Consider the following 20987-nt stretch of genomic DNA (forward strand, 5'->3'; position numbering starts at 1 on the left):
TTGCAGCAAAGTTGTGACCTGGACGTCCGGCCTGAAACGACTCCTCACAAACGTCAACAAGCCCCTGGTGGTCTCGGCCCTGGCAGTCTTCCTGCTCGTCACGCTGCTCAGCTTCCTCACGGGCCTCTCCTTCCATAAACCTGTGGACGGCGCACCTGTGGGAACCGGCGTTTCGTGGACATCAGTCCAGCAGCTGCTGTGGCCCTACACGGGTCTGCACCACAACGCGCCCCCACCGGTGTGAAACTCAAAAAGTCCAAGAAATTTTTACGGCGTTCCCAGATTTTGTGCAATAGTGACGGCTGCGACCACCCGCCTATGATAACTTAAACCTATGTATATATTATATATTTTTATTAGTGGCAATCACAGGTCTGAGGGGGGAGGGGTACAGCGGCACCACGAGGACATGACCTATAGTGGAGATATCGGAGAATATTTTTATATTTTTTTCACTGGGGGAGGGGCCTGTCCTGCGCTGGTTTTACTTGCCTGAATGTGGTCGGTTGTGGTATTTATTCAATAAAGTTGTGTCTTGTTACGAGTAAGTCAGCGCTCGGGTCGTGTTCAGCAGCCGGTAGACGCAGTCTATGAAGAGATGATGGGAGTGCTGAAGCCTCGCGGTGGCCTCGGCGCTGCAGTCATCTCTGATCATGTGATACAGCGTGGAGTGGAACTCGCTGCCCTCGTAAAGTTCCTCCGAGAAGGTGTCGCTGGATTCTGACATCTTGAGGCGTTGGGTCCTCCGCATGCTCAGCAGGTACAGGGACCAGTCGTTCTCGCTGCCAGATCCGGAGCCTTCTCTTACCTGGAAGACAGGGACTTCACATAAAACTGCGTCTTAAAGGGATTGTTCCACAATCTACAGTTCTCACCGATCCGCCGGATACATAAGTGTCTGATCGCTGGGATCACCTGTTTCTCCTCACTGCCCCTTCCCCCGCAGTAAGGAGGAGCTTGAATGGAGCGGTGGTGAATGTTTATGGGACTGATGGAAATGTCTGAGCGCTGTACTCGGCTGTTTTACAAAGTTCCCATAGACTTTGAATGGAGTGATGGTCCATTCAAAGCCAGAGAGATCAGGAGCGGTTACGCTAGTTATCATTTAGTCACAGTGTCACCCATACTCTATTGAAATGCACAGTCCCTGCTCTCCTCCCTCTTCTTTGTGGCTGCTCCCCACCCCTCATCTCATTGGCTATCTTGTAATGCACACTATGGTATCTGTTGTGTATTTACACTTAGGCCGGGTTCACACCAGCGTGTTCGGTCCGCATGTCGCCCGCATTTCCCGGACCGAACACAGTGCAGGGAGCCGGGCTCCTAGCATCATAGTTATGTACGACGCTAGGAGTCCCTGCCTCGCTGCAGGACAACTGTCCCGTACTGTAATCATGTTTTCAGTACGGGACAGAAGTTCCACGGAGAGGCAGGGACTCCTAGCATCGTACATAAGTATGATGCGAGGAGCCCGGCTCCCTGCAGTGTGTTCGGTCCGGGAAATGCGGGCGACATGCGGACCGAACACGCTGGTGTGAACGCGGCCTTATTACGCGCTTTACACTCTTTAGTTATGGAATAAACTGCGCCTTTTTAAATTCACAAACTGTGATGTGCGACAAATTGACAGTTAAATTTGCTACTTCTCGTCGCTCGCCAAATTTGGAAAGTGATGAAAGGAGGCGTGATCTCCGAGGAGACGTAGTTTAGGCCACATGAGACAAACTGGTGAAAATGGCTCAAATGTTGGCGCATGTCTAGGCCTGCGCACAGCTGGAGTAGACTTTATTTTCTGTCACACCTCAAAATGCACCAAATTTCTTAGCGAGAACCTGTCACCTGCCCATACATGTGCAGCGTATAATAGGCCGGGCTGTACAAACCCTGGGGCACTCTAAAAACATTTCCTATCCGCTCCATTATTTGGGTATCGGAGCCGTTATATTTGGAGCTCCATATATTTAAATAACTCCCTGAACTGCCAATGGGGCGTGTAACATCGCTGTGACACTGTCCAATCAGCTACGGACTTTCACAGCAAGAGCTAGAGAGAAGAGCGTGTGCACGCGCTCACTCAGGGCCGGCCTTAGGGGGGGTGCGACCTGTGCCATTGCATCACTCCAGCGCTGGCTCCCTGCCCTTGTTTCTGAAGCGCCGAGGCTGCCTTTCTGCCCAGGCGCTGCTTCACTCAGTGGCGTCGCTACCGCTGTAGCAGCCATAGAAGCTGCTGGCAGCGACACTGGGGATGGGGGAGCCTGTATCCCCCCATGTCCGGAGGTGCGGCTGCTACAGCGGTATTGGCGCCACTATAGATCTATCTCCTAGTGCCACTGCAGCTCCCTGAATGAGCAGAATGCCCATGTGGCCGGGGATTCTGCTCCTGGGGCGCTCCGCTTTACGTCACTGTCCATAAAAGGACACAGACGAGAGGAGCTTCTCCTGGAGCAGAATCCCAGGTCACGGAGTCTGCATCACTCAGGAGTTGCCCCTGATGTCCATATATGGACAGACATGGAGCGGAATCCCCGGCCACAGGGGGATTCTGCTCATTCAGGGAGCTACAGTGGTGCTATCTACAAGGGGTCTGTGTGGCACTACTTACAAGGGGGCATCTGTGAGTGAGCGGGGGGGCTGATGGTCATGTTACTGTGAGCGGGGAGCTGATGGTCATGTTACTGTGAGCTGGGGGCTGATGGTCTTGTTACTGTGAGCGGGGGGCTGATGGTCATGTTACTGTGAGCGGGGGGGGGGGGGGCCTGATGGTCTTGTTACTGTGAGCTGGGGGCTGATGGTCTTGTTACTGTGAGCTGGGGGGGCTGATGATCATGTTACTGTGAGCTGGGGGGGCTGATGGTCATGTTATCACTCAGGAGTTGCCCCTGATGTCCATATATGGACAGACATGGAGCAGAATCCCCGGCCACAGGGGGATTCTGCTCATTCAGGGAGCTACAGTGGTGCTATCTACAAGGGGGCTGTGTGGCACTACTTGCGGGGGGGCTGATGGTCATGTTACTGTGAGCGGGGAGCTGATGGTCATGTTACTGTGAGCTGGGGGCTGATGGTCTTGTTACTGTGAGCGGGGGGCTGATGGTCATGTTACTGTGAGCGGGGGGGGGGGGGGCCTGATGGTCTTGTTACTGTGAGCTGGGGGCTGATGGTCTTGTTACTGTGAGCTGGGGGGGCTGATGGTCATGTTACTGTGAGCTGGGGGGGCTGATGGTCATGTTACTGTGAGCGGGGGGGCTGATGGTCATGTTACTGTGAGCGGGGGGGCTGATGGTCTTGTTACTGTGAGCGGGGGGGGGGCTGATGGTCATGTTACTGTGAGATGGGGGCTGATGGTCTTGTTACTGGGGGCTGATGGTCATGTTACTGTGAGCGGGGGGCTGATGGTCATGTTACTGTGAGCTGGGGGCTGATGGTCATGTTACTGTGAGCGGGGGGGCTGATGGTCTTGTTACTGTGAGCTGGGGGGGCTGATGGTCATGTTACTGTGAGCTGGGGGGGCTGATGGTCATGTTACTGTGAGCGGGGGGGCTGATGGTCATGTTACTGTGAGCTGGGGGCTGATGGTCTTGTTACTGTGAGCGGGGGGGGGGCTGATGGTCATGTTACTGTGAGATGGGGGCTGATGGTCTTGTTACTGGGGGCTGATGGTCATGTTACTGTGAGCGGGGGGCTGATGGTCATGTTACTGTGAGCTGGGGGCTGATGGTCTTGTTACTGTGAGCGGGGGGGGGCTGATGGTCATGTTACTGTGAGCTGGGGGGCTGATGGTCTTGTTACTGTGAGCGGGGGGGGGCTGATGGTCATGTTACTGTGAGCTGGGGGCTGATGGTCTTGTTACTGTGAGCGGGGGGGGGCTGATGGTCATGTTACTGTGAGATGGGGGCTGATGGTCTTGTTACTGGGGGCTGATGGTCATGTTACTGTGAGCGGGGGGCTGATGGTCATGTTACTGTGAGCTGGGGGCTGATGGTCATGTTACTGTGAGCGGGGGGGCTGATGGTCTTGTTACTGTGAGCGGGGGGGGGCTGATGGTCATGTTACTGTGAGATGGGGGCTGATGGTCTTGTTACTGTGAGCGGGGGGGCTGATGGTCATGTTACTGTGAGCTGGGGGGCTGATGGTCATGTTACTGTGAGCGGGGGGCTGATGGTCTTGTTACTGTGAGCGGGGGGCTGATGGTCATGTTACTGTGAGCGGGGGGCTGATGGTCATGTTACTGTGAGCTGGGGGCTGATGGTCTTGTTACTGTGAGCGGGGGGCTGATGGTCATGTTACTGTGAGCTGGGGGGGCTGATGGTCATGTTACTGTGAGCTGGGGGCTGATGGTCATGTTACTGTGAGCGGGGGGGCTGATGGTCTTGTTACTGTGAGCGGGGGGGGGCTGATGGTCATGTTACTGTGAGATGGGGGCTGATGGTCTTGTTACTGGGGGCTGATGGTCTTGTTACTGTGAGCGGGGGGCTGATGGTCATGTTACTGTGAGCTGGGGGCTGATGGTCATGTTACTGTGAGCTGGGGGGCTGATGGTCTTGTTACTGGGGGCTGATGGTCTTGTTACTGTGAGCTGGGGGCTGATGGTCATGTTACTGTGAGCGGGGGGGCTGATGGTCATGTTACTGTGAGCTGGGGGGGCTGATGGTCATGTTACTGTGAGCTGGGGGGGCTGATGGTCATGTTACTGTGAGCGGGGGGGGCTGATGGTCTTGTTACTGTGAGGGGGGGGGCTGATGGTCATGTTACTGTGAGCGGGGGGGGGGGGGGGGGGGGCTGATGGTCATGTTACTGTGAGCTGGGGGCTGATGGTCATGTTACTGTGAGCGGGGGGGGCTGATGGTCTTGTTACTGTGAGGGGGGGGGGGCTGATGGTCATGTTACTGTGAGCTGGGGGGCTGATGGTCATGTTACTGTGAGCTGGGGGCTGATGGTCTTGTTACTGTGAGTGGGGGGGGGCTGATGGTCATGTTACTGTGAGCTGGGGGCTGATGGTCTTGTTACTGTGAGTGGGGGGGGGCTGATGGTCTTGTTACTGTGAGGGGGGGGGGGGCTGATGGTCTTGTTACTGTGAGGGGGGGGGGGCTGATGGTCATGTTACTGTGAGCGGGGGGGGCTGATGGTCTTGTTACTGTGAGCGGGGGGGGGCTGATGGTCTTGTTAGGGTATGTTCACACGGCGGGGGTCCGTAACGGCTGAAATTACGGGGATGTTTCAGCCTGAAAACATCCCCGTAATTTCAGCCGTACCGGCATGTGCAGGCGCTTGAACGCCGCGTCAATTACGGCCGTAATTAGCGCTGCTATTCATTGGAGTCAATGAATAGCGGCTCCAATTACGGCCAAAGAAGTGACAGGTCACTTCTTTGACGCGGGCGTCTAGTTACGCGCCGTCATTTGACAGCGGCGCGTAAATATACGCCTCGTGTGAACAGACAAACGTCTGCCCATTGCTTTCAATGGGCAGATGTTTGTCAGCGCTATTGAGGCGCTATTTTCAGACGTAATTCGGGGCCAAAACGCCCGAATTACGTCCGTAAATAGGCCGTGTGAACATACCCTTACTGTGAGCGGGGGGGGGCTGATGGTCTTGTTACTGTGAGCGGGGGGGGGGGGGCTGATGGTCTTGTTACTGTGAGCGGGGGGGGCTGATGGTCTTGTTACTGTGAGCGGGGGGGGGGCTGATGGTCGGTTTCCGCCTCTGACCTCCAATTGACATTAACAGGGGGCAGTAATTTCCTGCGTCGCTCGTTTGGAGCTCTTTTTCCTGCGTCTTTTGCATTCGCTTCAACGGCTTAAAAATAAAAACGCAAAAAAAAAAAGTCAGACGTCGCTGTCCGTTCCTGAAGGAATTTTGAGGCAGATTTTTTTTTGCCTTACAAAAATGCTGTGTGAACAGACCCTACGAGTGCGGTGCTTATTTTTAGCCCTTTTGTCTTTCTGGAAACCCTGAGGAAATGTAGTTTTTCCAGCGCTGCCTCGAGTCTGAAGAGGTCGGAAAACTCTGTACCAGGCGACAGGATCACGCCGGCCGACACAAGGATCCCGTCATGGAGCGGAGCAGCTCGGGGCCGAGACAAGTACAATTTTATTTATTTTTTTGTTTGGGGGAGGGGATTATGGCACTATCTACAAGGGGGGAGGGGGCATTATACTGTGTGTGGCACAATTAGAGGACAAATTACTATGTCCTTGAAGAGATTAAATATTATTAGAATGTATGTGGGGGCACTAAAGGGGCATTTTTTTTTTATGATGGGGGTGGGGCGCTGAATGATTTCGCACGGAGCGCCATCTATCCTAAGGCCGGCCCTGCTCTTGCGAGAGATCAGTCTTATCGTCCCTGTCCGCTGCCGACGACCCTCCCGCCTCCTTCTCATCTTCTGTTCCGTGGCGGCGGCGCTGCGCACGCACATGCCCTCCTCTCGCCGGCTCTTGCTGTGACAGTCCGTAGCTGATTGGACAGTGTCACAGCCATGTTACACGCCCTCTTGCCAATTACACGCCCCATTGACAGTTCAGGGGGTTATTTAAATATCAGGCGCCAAATATAACAGCACTAACATCTAAATAACGGAGAAAGATGGGGAAAAAAAAGTAAGATCCGTAAATGTCGGTCACTGCGTGATTTTCAGTATCGGGGTGAGTTGCGCGATGGTTTTTGAACATAAAAGAAAACCAATTCTATCCCCGCCCTCTGTGTCGGTTTCCAGGGGAAACTGGCAGATTTTTGAGGGCATGTTCACACGCAGCGGTTTCAGACGTAAATCCATTGAAAAACCGCTCTAAAAACGGCCATAAAATACGCCGTGAAAAATGCGAGTTGCTACAAAAACGTCTGAAAAGCAGGAGCTGCTTTTGCTTGAAAACCGCTCCGTATTTTCAGACGTTTTTGCGTGTGAACACGCCCTGACACTCTGTGATGGGGCTGCTCTGTGGCTGGAGAGACCACCGGCGTCCGCACCTTCACTATGATCTGCTCGCAGCTGCAGTTGTGGTTCCATTTGCTCCAACCAAAGGTAAATGAGGTGAGAGAAGCGCCATTTCCTTGTACGCCGTCTTCTCCGCTTGTTCGTTCTGCCATAAAACAAATAAAGATTACAGAATAAAGTTATAAACGGCAGCGGCGCAGGATTCCGTCTGTTCGGACGCTTCATTCTGACTGTTTCCGGGATCAAGCAGCATCTGCCCCTTTACCAGCGGAAACTGTCAGCATGCCCGTCTCTTCAGGGACAAATCTCCCCGTCTATTGCAGCAGCTTATAGGGGTTGTCTACAATTCTAAAAACAGTGCCACATCTGTCCACAGGTAGTGTGTGGTATTGCAGCTCCAGCCCTTTCATTTCATTGAAGCTGAGTTGCAATACCACACACAACCATGGACGGCGCTGTTCTGGAACAAAGTCGCCATGTTTTTCAAACTCTGTACAACCTATTTAAGAAAACCACCGCGCACGTTGATAGGAGACTAAATGTAAGAGTTGGGGCTGCCTCTCATGACTACCCCATATTTGTCACTGAGGATATACGGTGTGATGTCATCAGATATAGCGAGGTCGTTATTTGTGTGACACGGAGCGCTCGGCTGTGGTCCTACCTTTTTATTAACGCTGACGTATTTCCCAGAGTCCTCTGCAGGGAAGACATTCAATCCAACGCTCTTCATCGCAGCCTCGAGGCGCAGAGGAGTCATCCACCGTCCGATCATGTGAGACAGGTCACAGTCTACGCCGGACACCGCAGCGAGCCGGCACCGGTCCTCCTGCACCGGACAGACGTTATATTATTATTACAGCACCGGAGGGGTCCCCGCAGCATCCCGGGCTATAATATCGCGTCTTCTGGACTATTGGGGGTCCCAAACAGCCATTCCAATAGTCCAGAAAAAATAACGACCCGCCGATGGTCCAGCTCCTCTGTTAGTTCCATATTGCGGCACATTTTACTCCTGGACTGACGGACGATGGACAATAAGGCCGTGTTCACACCATAACAAAAACCGGCTGGAATTACGGAGCTGTTTTCAAGGGAAAGCCTCTGATCTTCAGCCGATTGTGAAACCACAAAACGGTTTTTGATGCGTTTTTTGGCGCCTGTTTTTGGAGCTGTTTTTCTATTGAGACGATGAAAAACGGCACAAGAAGTGACCTGCACTTTTTTACGGGCGTTTTTTAAAAACAGCCGCGTTAAAAAAATGAGAACGTAACGCAGTTTTTTCCATAGATATCAGTGGGCGGGTGTTCGCAGGCGTTCAGCCTCCGTATTTTCAGCCGTTTTTCGGGGGCGTTTACGGACCAAAAACGTCTGAGTATAGGCCGTGTGAACACACCCTTAAACCCTCTTGGTGAGTGAACGTTCCTGATCAGAATGTCACGACGCCGCTGGCACCCGGGACACAAGAGCTTACACTCTACTAATTACTCTTAAATTAGGTAGAAACTGATCGTTCATGGCGGCTGTGACGTGTAGGGGACGTGTAGGGGACGCGACACTTTCATCAGCGGTTTCTGGTTTAGGGTCCGATTCTGAACGTCATCACAAGAGGTCGGGGGTAAGGATCATTTTTTTTTTTGTTTCGCGGCCGTTTTTTTTCTGCATCGTGCGGTTGATATATTTTTACATCTCCTCTCATCTGCTGCTACTGTAAGTCCGTGCCCTGCGGATTCTACACAATGAAATCGGTTGCGGAAAATCCGCTGTATAAACGTTACATGTGTCCCTACCCTTAAACACCTTACCATTTTCAGAAAATCTTAGCTTGCTGTCAGTGAATTGGAACAGTCTTGTTCACATCCAGAGGTGGATAACATGTTCCGATCTGGTCTTGCTCACACAGCTGAACGTTTGTCACAATGTGTGGAGTCCAGACTGGATATAATCAGCAGATCCTCAGCGGTGGACTAATGAAAGGACAGGACGGGTTTTCAGCCTCAGGATGTAAACAATAATATTCCCATTCACTGACAGCAGGCAGAGATCTGGTGAGGAATTGAAACACACGGTCTATTCACAAGTTGCAGCACTTTTCATTAGACCAGGATTCATCTTCTTGACCTAAAACTGGTATAATCCATCGTCCTATTAGGAGTTAATGATGACCCTAAAACCCGCGTGTGACCCCGGCTGAGCGCGACGATCTCTTTACCTTGATCTCTATCCGGATGTCGGTGTAGGCGGAGGCGATCGTCAGTGACACCTCATTTACTCCTATGGGGGTCAATTCCCACGACTCGTACGGCATGTGAAGGTGCGACTCCTGGATCAGGGTGAAGGTGTAGAAGGCGTCTGTCCTGAACGTCAGCTCCCGCAGTTCTGCGTTGTATTTTTTGTTTGTGATCGCGTCCGTTTTCCAGTTCAAGGCTGAAGAATATAACGTTGCGGCAGATTTACGAAGCAAAATGCAGAAGAATTCCGGCACAAATTGCGGCAAAACAACTGTCTGAAATGGCGTGAACCAAATTTCTTATGTGTTAACACGTTTTGCACTTTCCTCGACAGTTTCGAAAAAATGACAACTAAAGGGGGCGGGTCTAAGAGGAGTCGTAAAGAAATGCGCCATATTTATTAACGCTGTGCATCTATTTATGGTGCAAAATATTGTATGGCGGCCATGAGGTGTGTGCAAAAAAGAGAACGGTGTCTAAAATATCTGGTGGATTGCGCCACGTTTCTCATACACATGCGCCACTGTGATAAATTTGGCGCAGTTTCTGCCTCATCTAATAACCCCCCCCCCCCCCATAATTTGTCATTGCAAGGGGAACGCTGTGGGGTAAATAATTGATTTCAATGTAGAAAGTCAGGGCTAAACGGCGACTTTGGCCGCAACAGTAATGAAAGTGAACGTGGCCGCATGGCAACCCGCAGGTTCCCGTGAAATGACTTCATACGTTATTATACAGATACAACAGTCCGAATCTTCACACAAGAGAACATGACGTTACTTTCTGGGTCCCATCGAGCCACCTGAGGTTCTTCAAAGAAGATCACGCTGTCAGGGACTTTAAAAGAGACTCCAACTGCGGGCGAGCCAAGACCCTCCATGTCCTTCTCCTGGAGCGACAACCCCAGACTGAGGGAGAGGTACGATTCCTGGGGGTAGCGGTATGTCTGCAGACCTCCCTCCAGCAACTGCACAGAGATCAGAAGAAAGAAATCCTCACAAGGCATGTCACAGTGTGTACTGGTCCTGAGTTACATCCTGTATTATACTCCAGAGCTGCACTCACTATTCTGCTGGTGGAGTCACTGTGTATATACATTACATTACTTATCCTGCACTGATCCTGAGTTACATCCTGTATTATACTCCAGAGCTGCACTCACTATTCTGCTGGTGGAGTCACTGTGTACATACATTACATTACTTATCCTGCACTGATCCTGAGTTACATCCTGTATTATACTCCAGAGCTGCACTCACTATTCTGCTGGTGGAGTCACTGTGTACATACATTACATTACTTATCCTGTACTGATCCTGAGTTACATCCTGTATTATACTCAAGAGCTGCACTCACTATTCTGCTGGTGGAGTCACTGTGTACATTACATTACTTATCCTGTACTGGTCCTGAGTTACATCCTGTATTATACTCCAGAGCTGCACTCACTATTCTGCTGGTGGAGTCACTGTGTACATACATTACTTATCCTGTACTGATCCTGAGTTATATCCTGTATTATACTCCAGAGCTGCACTCACTATTCTTCAGGTGGAGTCACTATGTACATACATTACTTATCCTGTACTGATCCTGAGTTATATCCTGTATTATACTCCAGAGCTGCACTCAATATTCTGCTGGTGGAGTCACTGTGTACATACATTACATTACTTATCCTGTACTGATCCTGAGTTACATCCTGTATTATACCCCAGAGCTGCACTCACTATTCAGCTGGTGGAGTCACTGTGTACATACATTACATTACTTATCCTGTACTTATCCTGAGTTATATCCTGTATTATACTCCAGAGCTGCACTCACTATTCTGCTGGTGGAGTCACTGTGTACTTACATTACATTACTTATCCTGTACTGATCCGGAGTTACATCCTGTATTATACTCCAGAGCTGCACTCACTATTCTGCTGGTGGAGTCACTGTACATACATTACATTACTTATCCTGAGTTACATCCTGTATTATACTCCAGAGCTGCACTCACTATTCTGCTGGTGGAGTCACTGTGTACTTATATTACATTACTTATCCTGTACTGATCCGGAGTTACATCCGTATTATACTCCAGAGCTGCACTCACTATTCTGCTGGTGGAGTCACTGTACATACATTACATTACTTATCCTGAGTTACATCTTGTATTATACTCCAGAGCTGCACTCACTATTCTGCTGGTGGAGTCACTGTGTACATACATTACATTACTTATCCTGTACTGATCCTGAGTTATATCCTGTATTATACTCCAGAGCTGCACTCACTATTCTGCTATTGGAGTCTCTGTGTACATACATTACTTATCCTGTACTGATCCTGAGTTACATCCTGAATTATACTCCAGAGCTGCACTCACTATTCTGCTGGTGGAGTCACTGTGTACATACATTACATTACTTATCCTGTACTAATCCTGTTACATCCTGTATTATACTCCAGAGCTGCACTCACTATTCTGCTGGTGGAGTCACTGTGTACATACATTATATTACTTATCCTGTACTGATCCTGAGTTACATCCTGTATTATACTCCAGAGCTGCACTCACTATTCTTCTGGTGGAGTCACTGTGTACATACATTACAATTTCCTGTACTGATCCTGAGTTATATCCTGTATTATACTCCAGAGCTGCACTCACTATTCTGCTGGTGGAGTCACTGTGTACATACATTACATTACTTATCCTGTACTGGTCCTGAGTTACATCCTGTATTATACTCCAGAGCTGCACTCACTAATCTGCTGGTGGAGTCACTGTGTACATACATTACTTATCCTGTACTGATCCTGAGTTATATCCTGTATTATACTCCAGAGCTGCACTCACTATTCTTCTGGTGGAGTCACTATGTACATACATTACTTATCCTGTACTGATCCTGAGTTACATCCTGTATTATACTCCAGAGCTGCACTCACTATTCTGCTGGTGGAGTCACGGTGTACATACATTACATTACTTATCCTGTACTGATCCTGAGTTACATCCTGTATTATACTCCAGAGCTATACTCACTATTCTGCTGGTGGAGTCACTGTGTACATACATTACATTACTTATCCTGTACTAATCCTGTTACATCCTGTATTATACTCCAGAGCTGCACTCACTATTCTGCTGGTGGAGTCACTGTGTACATACATTATATTACTTATCCTGTACTGATCCTGAGTTACATCCTGTATTATACTCCAGAGCTGTACTCACTATTCTGCTGGTGGTGTCACTGTGTACATACATTACATTACTTATCCTGTACTGATCCTGAGTTATATCCTGTATTATACTCCAGCGCTGCACTCACTATTCTGCTGGTGGAGTCACTGTGTACATACATTACATTACTTATCCTGTACTGGTCCTGAGTTACATCCTGTATTATACTCCAGAGCTGCACTCACTATTCTGCTGGTGGAGTCACTGTGTACATACATTACATTACTTATCCTGTACTGATCCTGAGTTACATCCTGTATTATACTCCAGATCTGCACTCACTATTCTGCTGGTGGAGTCACTGTGTACATACATTACATTACTTATCCTGTACTGATCCTGAGTTACATCCTGTATTATACTCCAGAGCTGCACTCACTATTCTGCTGGTGGAGTCACTGTGTACATACATTACATTACTTATCCTGTACTGATCCTGAGTTATATCCTGTATTATACTCCGGAGCTGCACTCACTATTCTGCTGGTGGAGTCACCGTGTACATACATAACATTACTTATCCTGTACTGATCCTGAGTTACATCCTGTATTATACTCCAGAGCAGCACTCACTATTCTGCTGGTGGAGTCACTGTGTACATACATTACATTACTTATCCTGTACTGATCCTGAGTTATATCCTGTATTATACTCCAGAGATGCACTCACTATTATTCTGGTGGAGTCACTATGTACATACATTACTTATCCTGTACTGATCCTGAGTTACATCCTGTATTATACCCCAGAGCTGCACTCACTATTCTGCTGGTGGAGTCACGGTGTACATACATTACTTATCCTGTACTGATCCTGAGTTACATCCTGTATTATACTCCAGAGCTGCACTCACTATTCTGCTGGTGGAGTCACTGTGTACATACTTTACTTATCCTGTACTGATCCTGAGTTACATCCTGTGTTATACTCCAGAGCTGCACTCACTATTCTGCTGGTGGAGTCACTGTGTACATACATTACATTACTTATCCTGTACTGATCCTGAGTCACATCCTGTATTATACTCCAGAGCTGCACTCACTATTCTGCTGGTGGAGTTATTCATTTACAGATTAGATCTTTGATGTGATTCTCTTCCTTTTATTACTTGGATTCCTTGTTTTCCACTCCTTGGGATGCCAGCATATTTCTACATCGACCTCGTTTACTCATGATGCGTAGTGACCAGTTATTCATACAAATTTTCATCTACACTTGTGTGTCATCTTGGTTTTTTCGTCAATACAACCATTAGTGTAATATTTTGTGCACCTCTAACCTATTTTATTAAAAGATGTTAGATTAAACTTAATTCTATATTGTCACTTTTTCAATATTTATTTACCTCATTTATGTGCTTATAAACACATACATATAAACGCAATTATTCTATTCTTTTCTCTGCTATTGCACTGCTCATTCATTGGGCATTATTCACTCCACTCACTTTCACTTACTTTCTCACAACATACACAGACACATACACACATTCCCTCACTTAATATATTTTTCATTTTCATTCATATACTTTTTCTTCACGTATTTTTGTATGTACTCATTATTTATCACCCTACTGACGCAGGAATTTATTTATTATTCATTTTTTCTTGCTTCTAATACTTACGCACTGTTTTTCAGTGCATTTGTCTTCTTCCTCACGATTCATTAAAATTCATTCAGTATCACTTCACGGATCACATTATTTCACCATCTTTTCACCGCAGTGTTATTCAGCATTCATGCTTCTTCAAGTTGTCTTTTGTCATAACGTTATATTTCATTCACATTTGTCTGTTTATATGTGCGTTATACTGAAATATACGTTGTTTTTGACGTTTTGCATAATTTGGCTTCACGTCCAAGTTGGTATACACTGTCCTATCCTGGGTTACTTACCTTTTCGCTGTGTCGCTCCTTCTGATTGGTAGAGGGGTGCCCGGCCTCCGTTCCGCCCTCATGATGCGCCGGGTTTCGGATCCACGTGACCGCGTCCTCTGACGCGATGGCGTGCATCCGACCCTGGCCTCTCGTGATTGGCGGTCCTGGTAGGTGCGGCCACCGGCTTCACCACGAGGTAAGCGACCGGTAAACATGCAGCGAAACATGTATTATTACATGTTTATACTTGGGCTTCTCCCCCCTCTTTTTTATTCTACAATCGGCTGGTCCATCCCCATATATAGTGGCATACACATCATTTAAAACGCTACCCCCAGACGAAGGCAGTTGCGCCGAAACGCGCGTTGGGGCAGACACATCGCCGTGCTTCCATCCGGTTGATCTATGGGTATGTGCTTGATGTTCACATATTTTTTTGCATTTTTTCATTAATGTTTCATTTCATACTCATGCATGTATGTACCCTGATTATTAGATCATATCTCTTGGTTGTTATTATTACACGTCAACATTCAGACGTTACCTTCCTTATACATTGTATGGCGGTTTGGTCTTTTTAACCTGTTGGTTCATGGATTCTTTTTATCATTCTTGTATGTATGTGTCATTTTGAATAAAATATTTTGCTCATTTTTCTAAATGTTCTTGTGTATTGGCATTTGTTCTCTTCTCGGTCATATATTATGTTTTGGATGCCTTATGGGTATACACCCCTGGATCTGGTTCATATTTAACATGCTTGCTGACAGCCGCATTCTTACTTTATTTTGAACCATTCTGGATCCATGCTGTGCTTTTTGGACACACATTACATTACTTATCCTGTACTGATCCTGAGTTATATCCTGTATTATACTCCAGAGCTGCACTCGCTATTCTGCTGGTGGAGTCACTGTGTACATACATTACATTACTTATCCTGTACTGATCCTGAGTTATATCCTGTATTATACTCCAGAGCTGCACTCGCTATTCTGCTGGTGGAGTCACTGTGTACATACATTACATTACTTATCCTGTACTGATCCTGAGTTATATCCTGTATTATACTCCAGAGCTGCACTCGCTATTCTGCTGGTGGAGTCGCTGTGTACAGACATTACTTATCCTGTACTGATCCTGAGTTACATCCTGTGTTATACTCCAGAGCTGCACTCACTATTCTGCTGGTGGAGTCACTGTGTACACACATTACATTACTTATCCTGTACTGATCCTGAGTTACATCCTGTATTATACTCCAGAGCTGCACTCACTATTCTGCTGGTGGAGTCACTGTGTACATACATTACATTACTTATCCTGTACTGATCCCGAGTTACATCCTGTATTATACTCCAGAGCTGTACTCACTATTCTGCTGGTGCAGTCACTGTGCACATACATTACATTACTTATCCTGTACTGATCCTGAGTTACATCCTGTATTATACTCCAGAGCTGCACTCACTATTCTGCTGCTGGAGTCACTGTGTACATACATTACATTACTTATCCTGTACTGATCCTGAGTTACATCCTGTATTATACTCCAGAGCTGCACTCGCTATTCTGCTGGTGGAGTCGCTGTGTACAGACATTACTTATCCTGTACTGATCCTGAGTTACATCCTGTATTATACTCCAGAGCTGCACTCACTATTCTGCTGGTGGAGTCACTGTGTACATACATTACATTACTTATCCTGTACTGATCCTGAGTTACATCCTGTATAATACTTCAGAGCTGCACTCACTATTCTGCTGGTGGAGTCACTGTGTACATACATTACTTATCCTGTACTGATCCTGAGTTACATCCTGTATTATACTCCAGAGCTGCACTCACTATTCTGCTGGTGGAGTCACTGTGTACATACTTTACTTATCCTGTACTGATCCTGAGTTACATCCTGTGTTATACTCCAGAGCTGCACTCACTATTCTGCTGGTGGAGTCACTGTGTACACACATTACATTACTTATCCTGTACTGATCCTGAGTTACATCCTGTATTATACTCCAGAGCTGCACTCGCTATTCTGCTGGTGGAGTCACTGTGTACATACATTACATTACTTATCCTGTACTGATCCTGAGTTATATCCTGTATTATACTCCAGAGCTGCACTCGCTATTCTGCTGGTGGAGTCACTGTGTACATACATTACATTACTTATCCTGTACTGATCCTGAGTTATATCCTGTATTATACTCCAGAGCTGCACTCGCTATTCTGCTGGTGGAGTCGCTGTGTACAGACATTACTTATCCTGTACTGATCCTGAGTTACATCCTGTGTTATACTCCAGAGCTGCACTCACTATTCTGCTGGTGGAGTCACTGTGTACACACATTACATTACTTATCCTGTACTGATCCTGAGTTACATCCTGTATTATACTCCAGAGCTGCACTCACTATTCTGCTGGTGGAGTCACTGTGTACATACATTACATTACTTATCCTGTACTGATCCCGAGTTACATCCTGTATTATACTCCAGAGCTGTACTCACTATTCTGCTGGTGCAGTCACTGTGCACATACATTACATTACTTATCCTGTACTGATCCTGAGTTACATCCTGTATTATACTCCAGAGCTGCACTCACTATTCTGCTGCTGGAGTCACTGTGTACATACATTACATTACTTATCCTGTACTGATCCTGAGTTACATCCTGTATTATACTCCAGAGCTGCACTCGCTATTCTGCTGGTGGAGTCGCTGTGTACAGACATTACTTATCCTGTACTGATCCTGAGTTACATCCTGTATTATACTCCAGAGCTGCACTCACTATTCTGCTGGTGGAGTCACTGTGTACATACATTACATTACTTATCCTGTACTGATCCTGAGTTACATCCTGTATAATACTTCAGAGCTGCACTCACTATTCTGCTGGTGGAGTCACTGTGTACATACATTACTTATCCTGTACTGATCCTGAGTTACATCCTGTATTATACTCCAGAGCTGCACTCACTATTCTGCTGGTGGAGTCACTGTGTACATACTTTACTTATCCTGTACTGATCCTGAGTTACATCCTGTGTTATACTCCAGAGCTGCACTCACTATTCTGCTGGTGGAGTCACTGTGTACACACATTACATTACTTATCCTGTACTGATCCTGAGTTACATCCTGTATTATACTCCAGAGCTGCACTCACTATTCTGCTGGTGGAGTCACTGTGTACATACATTACTTATCCTGTACTGATCCTGAGTTACATCCTGTATTATACTCCAGAGCTGCACTCACTATTCTGCTGGTGGAGTCACTGTGTACTTACATTACATAGTTCAGCTCCTATAATGCAAGGAGCAGTTTATTTTCTCCTTTGTCATACAACTGCACTCCACCTGGTATACGCATCGCAGCTCAATTTCGGGTCGGAAATTTTCCGCAACGTGTGGATGGCATTTGTTGAATCTCCCCCACTTTGCTGCTACTGTATTCTGCTGCGTATTTTCCGGACGTAATTCTGCTACATGTGGACGAGCCCTAAAGATGACGCTTCCCAAAATAGAAATACACCACAGCAAGCTCTGTGCAAACACTGAACAAGCAGAGAATGTTGGGAGATTTCAGCTCTGAAGCCAGCAGAATAGTGAGTGCAGCTCTGGAGTATAATACAGGATCAGTACAAATACTTTTTGGAGCGGTGACTATAATGCAGCTCTTTGGTTTAATGACCAGTCGTTGGTGATTTGGTTAATTAGACTCCATTACCAGCTTAACCTCGTCATTGCCACTGATTTGAAGGGAACCCGTCGGTGACTTTCTGCTGCCCTCTCTGATTGTAGGGATCGGTCTCCTATATCTGCACTGAGAGGAAGGAGTCCGGCGTATTCATGAGCTGCCGCTCCCCCGATGATTGACAGCCCATCCCACTGACCAGTCCCATGTAATGTAATGACTGGATCCTGAGCCTCTTTTCGGGGTGACAGGATGTGACGTTGACGTTACTGCCTGCAGATAATAAGGGGCGCTCTCGTGGTTGTGATCCCCCGCCCGGCCGGCTCCCGCTTCATGGTCCTCCTCACCTGCACCATGCTCCAGACGTTCACCTGCCGGCACTGCGGCGGCAGAACCAGGACATCAAAGTAGTAAACTCCGCCCAGACTTGTGAACTGGCGCAAATCCACAATGTCATCCTCCAGCCCCTCCTCCTCTTGGTCCTCGTCCAGTAACGGCGTCGGGGAGTGGCCTGAATAATTTACAGGAAAATTCCTTTAATCCGGCATCTGATAATCCGGGATCTCCACAAGAAATATAACAACTGTCTGCTTTATTGATGTCCTCCGGGACCATAATATTAATGCCCTGTCCTAGGGGAGCGCCATAAATGTTTGATTGTTGGGGTCCAACCTCCACGACCCCCACCGATCAGCGCCCATTTAATTATTTACACAGGCACAGTGACTCGTCTGTACGGCATCTTGTCCTATTCAGACCCATTAATAGAATTCTGATTACATCACGTCTCATACTCCGGTCCCATCCAAAGCTGCATTCACATTCAGCTGTTTTCCTGTTCAGAATCTTACATTTGATTGCTGATGTGTCTGTCATTGTGGTGCTGTCAGATTCCAAGACATCCAGCAGAATTGTGAATGCAGCTCTGGAAGGGACTAGAGTATGATGTAATCAGAATCCTGGGAAGCAAGGGCCTTGTATTTTGCTAAAGGGCCCGTGCTGCTCGGTCTATGTCACTGGTATCAAATGCCTCTTCTCTACTCACACCCAAAGCTGTACACTACACCGACCTTCATTGGCGTCTCCAGCCTGACTCTCGATCCTCCTCTCCACGTCATTGGTCGTTTTCTCCAGTAACTCGTTTACATCCTCCCTGGGTGACGCGGCGCTCAGGACACTCTGCGGTAGAGAAGACAGGTGTTACATTAATTCCTCTGTGCTGCTGTTGTTCCATACATGCAGACAGGCGATCATAGTTTTCATACTTCACCAAGAGGCCGTGCTCCGTCGTTCCTCATCACCTGCATTACATATAAATCTGCATGGTTACATCCCCTGCTCGGCCTGTGTAACTCATGCAGCAGCAAGCTCAGGATGAGCAGTGTTATACGTCTCTTTCAGCGACCCAGAATGCAATGCAGCAGTGGGATTTCTTCTAAGGCCCTGTTCACACTGAGATTTTTGCAGGCGGAAAAATTTGCCTGAAAATTCCTCCAGGAATTTTGAGGCAGGTTTTGATCTTCCTGCACTCTCTATGACACGTTTTTTTGCAGCATTTTTCGGCCACCGTCATTGAGCGCCCTGGGCAAAAAACGCAGCGAAAACCGCTTTCCCTGCCTTCTATTGATGTCAATGGGAGGTCAAAAATGGAAACGCCTAAAGAAAGGGCATGATGCTTCTTTTTCTTTTTGAAATAAATGGGAGGCGGTCTCAGACGTTTTTTGGCACGGTTTACGAAACGGTTTCTGCATAAAAAGCAGCGCCAAAAAAACTCTGTGTGAACAGGGCCGGGGCCGCCCAGCACAGCCCCCGCAGGTCATGTCCTGTACTACGGCTGGAGACCTTTTCTGAGATCCTTCCATGTTGCGCCATCGTTACCTTCCTCTCCTCCTCCTCCGCGGCAGCGACACTTTCTGCCGCAGGTTTCTCGTCTTCCTCAGCCGCCGGCTTCCAGTCTCCGGCCTCGCTCTCCAGGATGATGGGGTCTGTAGTTAGATTTTCTTCTGGTTCCTTCGCTTGGAGCAGATACGTCTGACTCTGGCAGGACAGGTGGTCGTAGTCCGTGTGAAGGCAGCGGACAGCAATGTTACTCAGGGCCAGAGGTTTCGGCAAATCAAAAGAGAGGGCCTCCTCCTGGAAATCGTAACCCCGGAACCTGCATGGAGGAGAGGACAGAAGTAAAGGCCTCAACCAGCCGGATACTACAACACCCGGAGCCGGTACCGGTCTATGGGTCTGACCTCGGGTTCTTGTTGAGATTCGCCCAGATGCAGAGAGTCACGTTCTGATTTTTAATGATTTTCTGCATATTCCCCGTATCAATGTCGGACAGCGCAGCCGCGTTCTGCAGGACAAAGGTCTATACGTGTGAGATGACAGAATTACAACTTACATCTATAGGAGCTGTCGAGTCCTTTTCCAAATACTTTGCATGTGTTAGGGTATGTTCACACGAGGGCGTCCGTAACGGCTGAAATTACGGGGATGTTTCAGCCTGAAAACATCCCCGTAATTTCAGCCGTACCGGCATGTGCAGGCGCTTGAACGCCGCGTCCATTACGGACGTAATTGGCGCTGCTATTCATTGGAGTCAATGAATAACGGCTCCAATTACGGCCAAAGAAGTGACAGGTCACTTCTCTGACGCGGGCGTCTATTTACGCGCCGTCATTTGACAGCGGCGCGTAAATTACGCCTCGTTTGAACAGACAAACGTCTGCCCATTGCTTTCAATGGGCAGATGTTTGTCAGCGCTATTGAGGCGCTATTTTCGGACGTAATTCGGGGCAAAAACGCCCGAATTACGTCCGTAATTAGTGTGTGTGAACATACACTTATACTCTAGTCACATCTAGGGCTGCATTTCCTGCCAGCTCTGAGGGTGCAGGACATTACAGGTCTATTCTGCCCAGTGTCTGTACGTGCCATGTTCTGCTGCAGTGTGGACAGTATGGCGGCTCGTACGTTTTCTTCTCTCACGCTCTAGAAAC

At 47.9% G+C, this 20987-nt stretch overlaps 2 protein-coding genes across 2 annotated transcripts in view; one reads left to right on the forward strand and one right to left on the reverse strand.

Moving 5' to 3' along the window:
• Positions 1 to 539, forward strand: part of IRAG2 (inositol 1,4,5-triphosphate receptor associated 2) — a 51540-nt gene extending 51001 nt beyond the window's left edge. Inside the window, exon 39 of the mRNA XM_075855652.1 lies at positions 1 to 539. Within this exon, the coding sequence (XP_075711767.1) occupies positions 1 to 244 (244 nt within the window). The 3' untranslated portion in view covers positions 245 to 539.
• The window catches only part of DNAI7 (dynein axonemal intermediate chain 7), a 26987-nt gene continuing 6354 nt past the window's right edge, over positions 355 to 20987 (reverse strand). Inside the window, 10 exon segments of the mRNA XM_075855649.1 lie at positions 355 to 808; positions 6967 to 7028; positions 7031 to 7079; positions 7599 to 7763; positions 9147 to 9361; positions 9946 to 10132; positions 18345 to 18508; positions 19068 to 19176; positions 19876 to 20152; positions 20238 to 20341. Coding sequence (XP_075711764.1) covers positions 539 to 808; positions 6967 to 7028; positions 7031 to 7079; positions 7599 to 7763; positions 9147 to 9361; positions 9946 to 10132; positions 18345 to 18508; positions 19068 to 19176; positions 19876 to 20152; positions 20238 to 20341 — 1602 coding nt within the window. The 3' untranslated portion in view covers positions 355 to 538.

This window comes from Rhinoderma darwinii, chromosome 3 (assembly GCF_050947455.1).
Source record: "Rhinoderma darwinii isolate aRhiDar2 chromosome 3, aRhiDar2.hap1, whole genome shotgun sequence".
NCBI classification, from domain to species: domain Eukaryota; kingdom Metazoa; phylum Chordata; class Amphibia; order Anura; family Rhinodermatidae; genus Rhinoderma; species Rhinoderma darwinii.